This window comes from Urtica dioica, chromosome 7 (genome assembly GCF_054948205.1).
Source record: "Urtica dioica subsp. dioica isolate 48M chromosome 7, U.dioica_male_clone48M_v1_H2, whole genome shotgun sequence".
NCBI classification, from domain to species: Eukaryota; Viridiplantae; Streptophyta; class Magnoliopsida; order Rosales; family Urticaceae; genus Urtica; species Urtica dioica.
The window spans coordinates 48,412,700-48,421,225 of record NC_142762.1 but is presented as its reverse complement, the minus strand read 5'-3'; the positions used below and the strand labels follow the sequence as shown (position 1 = coordinate 48,421,225).

The following is an 8,526-nucleotide window of genomic DNA, read 5'->3' as shown; positions in this document are numbered from 1 at the left end:
TAAATAAGATTCATATCCTCTCCATATCCATATTTAGCTTCATTACTTAACCCTATAGTCTTTTTTATACCACCAAGTCACCAGCCTTCCAGTCTACTACTTCATTTTCTCATTAAGACATATATATATATATATATATATATATATATATATATATATATATATATATACACATATACACACACATACGCGTAACTCAATAGCCGCGTATATATATAGTTTTGACATTATCGTGGCCTCTCAATAGCCGCGTGAGTCCTTATAAAAACTACCATGAAATAGACGCAACTTGAACAATTAATACACGTACGGTACGTCCAATATCTATTATAAATGTTTAAAATAAAGGTGATCATTTTTTCATCGGCATCTCTTATCAGAAAAATTAATTTTCATGATAAAATCATTACTTTTTTTTCACATTATATATCTTAAATATTTCTTTTCAGTCGTCTAGGTTATATATAAATAAACAATCTATAAACAGAGCAAACATAGTTAGTAAATTGCTAGATCGTCAATTAAACATTTGATATGTTATGTATCACATGAAATCATAACTAGATAGGTAAAACAAAAAAGTCCGCGGAGAAGTAGGTGGAAATGCGTACAATAATAATGAAACAGCAATATTAATGGACAATAAATTATATTAAATAGAGACAGCTAATCATAGAGCTGTGGAATAAGTTTGGAAACAAGTAGCTGATAAGCAGCTTCTGTGGGATGAATAGCGTCAAAGAAGACGTAATTAGAAGAGTCTGTGCATGTCTTTGGACTAAACTTGTTGCAAAGCACTGCCGTTTCTATTATGCCGATCCCACAACACCCTTTATTTGATATTTCATACCCTACACATTTACATATATTATATTTAATTTAATTAGATAAAGAAACGTTCTCGTGTAAAAAAATATGAAATGACCTAATAAATATATAAAGTCATATGGTGTGTCATAGTCATTGATTTAACAAGACATAAGTCCAAAAATAAATGAGGGAACACACATAACGTATATCAGTTAATGAGTCACGTTACGTTATTACTTTTTTTTTTTTTTTGCCAATTTAATTTACCGGTTTTGCGCTCACATTCCTATTGAACTTTTGATTTACATGGGTTCTAGCTCTTTTAAAAATAAAAATAAATCGTTCGTTCATATTTTCAACCAAATCAAACTCATAGCTAATTTTAAAGCGTATTTTAGTGATTTTTCCGCTTAATTTATTTCTATTCCATTTTATTTTCCTAATTTCTAAATCTTTTTTTTAATGTTTTGTTTTTATATAATTAGTGATAGTTATATACTTATACACATTAAAGAAATAGTTAGAAAATTGAGCACGGTTTTATTAACAAAAATATATCAACGTATACATAGACAAGCTACAGTAAGTTTAGCGGGGTTTTAGCCCCCCCTTAATTTTTTTTTTTTTTTTGCATTTTTCTCACGTTTTCATAAATTTTTGCATTTTTTAGGTTAAAAATTTATAAATTAATTAGTGCATTCCGAACTTTTTTTTTTTTTTGTATATTAGCCTTCCTTAATCTAAATTTATGGTTTCGTTTCTGATCGTATAGGTTAGAGATAGGAATGAAAGAAAATCCCCAATTAGTAAAGTATATAGCAAGTGAATTCTCACCGTATTTGTTTGAGTTAAGAATGATATCAATAAGAGGGGTGTATAAGTCAACATAGACCATGGTTGAGTTGGGAAGTTGAGAATTCAAGGTCTTTAGGTTATGTGATAGCTTTTCATTGAACACGTGTACGGCTTCGTTGTACTCGTCTGCGCATTTCCTCTTTAACCCTCCTCCGGTGGTTCTCACAAACGGGAAACACCCTAAGGGCACTGCATTTAGAACTGCAAATTTTCGAGCACCCAAACCATATAGCTCCTACGATATAAGAAAAAAATTATATATAATAGTCATTAATTTGAAAGTAATTAACTTAAAAAAGAAGTAAGCTCTTTATTTATTTATTTATTTTTATCAAAATAGTCAAACTTTTAATTTTTTTTTGGCGAACATTAACATTGTCTATTTAAATATATATATATATATATATATATATATATATATATATATATATATATATATCCCATCAAAACAAATATTAACATCTAGATATAAAATATTTTCAACGTATAGAGGTAAAAATTATAAACACCTGTCATTTGTGATATTTTTTAAAAAAAACTTTGACTATTTAATTAATCTTTGCCAAATCTTTTCCGTTTATTAATTTGAATTGGCAATTAATTAGCTAAAACAACCATGATATAATAATAATAATAATAAAAAAGCATGGAATTCGAGAATTATATGAAACCTACTTACGTACCTTGAAGAAGTCGGAAGCCCATTGAACCAGAAGATTAGCATAAGTAGGAACATCGTATTGTAATTTTCTAATTCTGGATTCGAAGTAGCTGAATAAGAAATCATTATTACCACCTGATATTAGAAATAGGCTGTTTCCTATTATGGTTTCCGATCTTTCTTTTCCAACAGTTTCTTCCAGCTTTGCCTTATATGCTTTGAAATCTTCTACTTGATCTACGTATGGGATGACTCGCTGATGATATTCATGATTATTTACAGTGAAATTAATATAATTGACAAAAAAAAAACCATTTATTTGTATATATCAATTCAAATATTTTCGTAAATTCTAAGGCCATCTTAAATCTAATTGTCTAAAATGCTGCAAAATGTAAAATCTATAAAATAAAATAAGATTTTATTTACAATACAATAAATCATTCATAACTTAAAAAAAATCATCATTCTTTTTAGTTAATGACTTTTATCATTATCGTAATAATTTTAACTTTATATAACATTTTAATACACATATATTTTACCCGACTATTTTATATCAAATGATATTATTGTATTTCCTATACACTTTACACAAATTTAATATGATTTTTTAAGCTCAAATAAACAGGAACTTAATAAAAAAAAATATATTTAAATAAGCCCCACATTGCACATTTTTTTCATAGTAAAATTAATTTCTATAATACAGACTCTAAACAGAATTCAATGATAATATAAATTTAAGTGGATTATGTTTAGACATAAAATACATAAATTAAAACAGTTTTTGAAAAAAAAAAAGACTAATTTAGTACATTGAAATGTTATTTATGGAAAATTGTAAATAGTAAATTCTGTATTTGGATTTCTACTAGTTACTCCTTCCTTAATGTAATAGAGGAGAAAATGCAACTTTCTACTTTTTTCTACTATTTAAAGACAATGCAACTATAGTTTATCTTACTTATTTCATTTATTATAGTGGGTTGGAGATGTCTCAGATATTTTCTTTTAATAAAAATGAGTTTTTAATTACAAATTGACCAGATATATTTGTTGCTTCATAGAGGGATAGTTTTGCATGAGTACATTAATTAAAGGTAATTTTATATTAACATATAGATAAAAAAATACGTACGTTTAGTTTAGATGATAAAGGATCATATCCGGAGCCGCCTGAGGCAAAGCACAAGCCCGTTTGAAGATCACTGATCTCTAAACTCTTGCTACGGTACGCAGGCACAAGTCTTTTTATCCCCAAGCCTTCAGCTGCATGTAATTATATATATATATATATATATATATATATATATATATATATATATATTATGTGGGACGTCGAAGAATTTTATATTACGTGGGACGTGGAAAAATTAACCACTGTTAAAAATAATAGTAATAATTCACTGTTCAATTTATTCCAGCTATATTATATATATATAATATATATATATATATATATATGTGGGACGTCGCAGAATTTTATATTACGTGGGACGTGGAAAAATTAACCACTGTTAAAAATAATAGTAATAATTCACTGTTCAATTTATTCCAGCTATATTATATATATATATATATATATATATATATTATGTGGGACGTCGAAGAATTTTATATTACGTGGGACGTGGAAAAATTAACCACTGTTAAAAATAATAGTAATAATTCACTGTTCAATTTATTCCAGCTATATTACATGTATATATCATACATACTATATAAAAAAAAAAAAAAAAATTCAGATCGCATGCATTTATTGATTCACTAGCTTCGTTTTACTAGAAAATTCATATATTTATATTTATTTAAGGGACCATTAGGCTAATAGCTCAATAGCTCATCATCTGTTTCATTTTATTAAAAAAAAAATAGCAAATGAGGTCGAAGTTGATTAAATTAATTGAACAGTTAATTTGATCAGTTTCGATCCGGTGAACTATTTCTTTAATAAAATGAAATTTAAGCTAGATCGTTAAAAAGACGTAAAAAATTGACTACACTTGATTATATGAATAGGTAGTTGCGAACAAGCTAGCTGAATTGTCAACAACTTCACAATTGTTCACATTTGATATCTAAAAAAAAAAAAAAAAAAAAAAAGTAAATAACACTCATTCATTGTGTATATGACGAAACAATTACCCATAATGTCGGAAATAACTCTTCCGTTGCAAAATCTGCCAGTTGGCTCGCCTCCGGGAAAATCTCGGCCATAAGGAGGGAAATTACATCTGGTTATAGTGACCAGGTCGTTGTTATTGCCAGTGTCAAGTAATGAATCCCCAAAAGCTTGAATCGCCAAAACAGTGTCGTTTTTCCATAACTTTGTCGTTGCTTTTGAACCAGAACTACTCACAAATAATAGCAAAACCAAGACACAAGCATAGTAGAAGTACTTCATTATCCCCCCTCTCTCTCTCTCTCTCTCTCTCTCTCTCTCTCTGTATAATCGATCATGATTTATATATCTTTAATAAACCGAAAGCCCCAAAGTACGTAAGTTTTTTTTTTTTTTTTTTTTTTTTTTTGGGGGTGTAAAAGCTACTTATTACCGGATGATGTACACGAAACTATTGACATTTAGTGTAAGTGTAACCCTCTCTACAAATAAATAAATACTATAAAAGTAGGCCAGGTTACAATTTATATAATGCATATAGGCAAATATTAGCTATATAATGTGTATCATTGAAGTTAGACGTTAACCGTTGAGCTATAAATGCGCCAATATATATGCAAATATTAGCTATATAATGTGCATACACTTAAATGCATACAAATTTTGCTTAAGAATATGATTATAAAACTGTGCCATCTAATCTATCTATACCTATACAGAAAAATTGTTATTTGATGATAATTTGTTAGATGTTTTAATTAAGCTATATATAAATATAATTTTGTTTAAGTAAAGATTGAACCCACAATCTTTATTTTAGAAGTGATGTGTTATTACAACTAGATTAAAATAGGTGTCACAAAAAAATCAAATTAATTTTCAATATATATATATATATATATATATATATCTATATATCTATCTGTTATTGTACTAGTACTACTAATTGACAAAAAAATAATTATTTTAAGGGTCCATTAAGTATATAGTCATATTTATAATTTCACATTGTTATATAAACAATATTTCGTAAATCTTAAGTAAATAACCACGTTCATGTATTTACACGTGTAAATTAATGTAAATATTCCACTATTTTATTTCAATGAAATGATAAATCAGGAATGTCACGTTATCTTTATCATTATTTATTTAAGATTTACGAAACATTAGTTATATATCAATCTCAAACGTTTAAATTAACTAATTACCTAATTTTTTGATATTTTAATTATAATGACTCTTCTTTTTAATGAGGTCATTACTTAATGTAACCAGTACTTTACCGCGCACACCATGTCCTGAATTGCCGGGTAGGTCGCTATACATTTATTTCTCTTGATTAATCGTATTCAATGCGTTCGATGTTATTCGTTTATATCTACTTGTTAATTTTTATAGATCAAGATGAAACGTGGCTGAAAAATGGAATAATGTGTGAAAGATTAGATATGGTTTCTAACTCTCTGGAAATGTTGGGGCAAATTGCATATAACTAAACATGTCATTTATCCATGAAAGCGACAACATAACAACTTTATATCTGTACTCCAATCGGTTTCATTAGTTTGCCGCTTGTAATTACTAATTAGTCATATTTCATTGCTAATTTTTCTTGTACTTTTATTATGTTTATGGCCAATCATTCTTGCTAATCCAATGATTTGGATAAACCTAAATATAAAAATTAATTTTTTTATGCTGGTTTCATTTTAACTTCCTATTTACATGCTCTAAAATTTAAAATTAACATAACAAATGTTTAAAAAAGCAATAAGAATCCTAACCGTTAGAACTACATGGTTAAAATGATCGATTTTATAAGGGTACTAGGATATATACTCAAATTTTAGAGCTTTTTAGCTGAAAAAAAAAAAAGTTAAAAGAATTTAATTAAAAACCCTATTATAGATTTTTTTTTATCCGCCACCTCTCATGCGGTGTGTCATAGTCACTGATCACCAATACCCTTTGATTTGATGGGAGTTTCATATTCGGTCATTAGCAAATCTTGATAATATTTATAGGGACAGGTATGACAATAGCTCAATATTTCACTTTTTTTTTTATTAAAAAAAATCAAAATTTATTTTATTAAAAAAAATATTTTAGTAGACCGAAGTGGATTAAATTAAATGATATAGTTAGTGTAATTTATTTTTTACTAAAACTTTAATCGATATATTCTTTAACTAAACTGACAATAGTGTTTTTTAATAAGAGAATCTAAGCAAGAACTTTACGGCCACCAATAAATAATTATAGCGAAATATTGTTATGATATGGCGGATAACTCAAACAAACTCACTATATCATTTTAAAACAAATTGGTACCGAAGTAAAGTGAAAATAATCTTTCGTATCCCTACCATGTTTACTAAATTTTTGCCGGCAATAAATTAAAGGATTCTGTAGTTATATAGTCATAGAAAATTTTTAAATTTGCATAATAACCAATATTTAGTTAATTATAATTAATTAACTACTGATTATATTAATTATAATTAAATTGATAATTTAGTCCAATTAATTTATGCTTATTAATTGAGTTATTTGGAGAAAAATTTCAATTTAATTACAATTAATAAAATCAGTGACTAATTAATTATAATTAATAAAATATTAGCTTATTTTTTTATAGTAAATATTAGCTATTTAATAAATAATAAATTTTATGTGACTTAATTACTTATAAATTTCTAAATTCAATAATCGACACATTTGAAACATGTACACTGTCCTAGGGAGCATAAAATTTGAGAATATCATCTAGTTTTTCTTTTTTCACGCATTAATTGTATATTTAATTCGAAGGTCTGAAAAGGAAAAGGAAAGAAAAAGAAAGTGAACATAATCAATGATTTCAGGAAATAACTGCTAGCTCTTTCAAAAAAAAAAAAAAAGGAAATAACTGCTAGCTAGATCCAGTCAGTCACGCACACACAGCCTGGAGATTTCCCAGCACAAACGCGATCAGACTAAATATAATCCCATTTACTTTCACTGCTATTACATTTTTTATGGGTTAATTTCGTTTTTACTCCTCATATTGTTACATTAGTACAAAAACTGTCCTTTGAAGAGAAAATTAATGCATGCATAGTCATTGCCAAATTACGGGTATTATTATTGGCAGATACGCATTAAACTAGTCACTGTCTTGACGAAGGCTTCGTTTTTATCTTTTCTCGAAGGGTTAATATTTTCTGGTTGTTACTCTTGTATATATATGCTTCATGCTTGGTAACGGTAAATATTGTACTACAGCCAGAAATCAGAACATTGATAACTTATTACCGGTCGAATTTGATTGATTGCAAGTATTTGTATATCTCAAAATTATTTATCAAATTGAGCACACTCTGAGATGCTATATTAAAAGCTTATACTAAGCTTTCGTATTTTTACCAAGGATTCACTTATCGCTCACCGCTACCATACATCGACTTCAATTTTACTGATTTATCGCTTACCTTCCATGATATACTTTGGTAAATATCGAACGTTTACCGCAATTTATTATACAAATAAATTAATCAATATAAATTAAATATGAGGTATCTGGAAAATTTGCTAAATTTTTACGGAATTTGATAAAATATTTGCAGTATTTGCGGAATTGTTTGTGATATTTGTGGTAGAAGTGGAATTTTTACGGTATTTACAAAAAATGAAGACATTTGCAAAATATACTCAAACTTCTATTGTGAGCCTGCGGAATTCTGCTCGGAATTGGTGGTATTTTAAACCCTTGATTTTTATTACCTGAGTTTCGATTTTTCTTTGGGATATAATTTGATTTTATGTGGCAATGGCAAAAGACCGGCCATTAAATAACCAAATAACATAATTGATTTGCAACCAAAATTTAGTGTCACATCATATAAATCAATTTTTGCCTCATCATATAAATAAATATTTGGTTTGGTTAATCGATTTAATTTCTAAGACTTAGACCATATGATCGCGCATTCATGGTTCAAGATGTCGTTGAATCTACGAACTCATCTTTGTACTTTTGGAAGTCAATTACCATATTCTTCACCTAATAAAACGAAAGAACGTGAAATACAAA

General features: G+C 27.5%; 1 protein-coding gene across 2 annotated transcripts; it reads right to left on the bottom strand.

The window, feature by feature from the left end:
• Positions 1–514: 514 nt before the first annotated feature.
• On the bottom strand, positions 515–4,769 carry LOC149392493 (GDSL esterase/lipase At5g42170-like). Of its 2 annotated transcripts, none has more exons than XM_089620747.1 (5): positions 4,475–4,769; positions 3,468–3,598; positions 2,349–2,582; positions 1,645–1,900; positions 515–851 (listed from the first exon to the last, which is right to left on the bottom strand). In XM_089620747.1, the coding sequence occupies exons 1-5, from the start codon at positions 4,731–4,733 to the stop codon at positions 667–669; spliced, it is 1,065 nt and encodes a 354-aa protein (XP_089476873.1). In that variant the 5' UTR covers positions 4,734–4,769; the 3' UTR covers positions 515–666. The 2 variants fall into 2 exon arrangements, with proteins under 2 accessions (XP_089476873.1, XP_089476874.1); XM_089620748.1 differs by having other exon boundaries at positions 1,645–1,866; positions 2,462–2,582.
• Positions 4,770–8,526: the final 3,757 nt, after the last annotated feature.

What these genes read in the sequence shown, in the direction of transcription:
- LOC149392493 (XM_089620747.1), bottom strand. Translation starts at nt 4,733, where the DNA reads ATGAAGTACTTCTACTATGCTTGTGTCTTGGTTTTGCTATTATTTGTG. An exon ending in CTTTATCATCTAAACTAAAC is followed by an intron (nt 2,583 to 3,467) that starts GTACGTATTTTT and finishes GAATATCATCAG; the next exon opens with CGAGTCATCCCATACGTAGA. An exon ending in TCTTAACTCAAACAAATACG is followed by an intron (nt 852 to 1,644) that starts GTGAGAATTCAC and finishes GTAAATGTGTAG; the next exon opens with GGTATGAAATATCAAATAAA.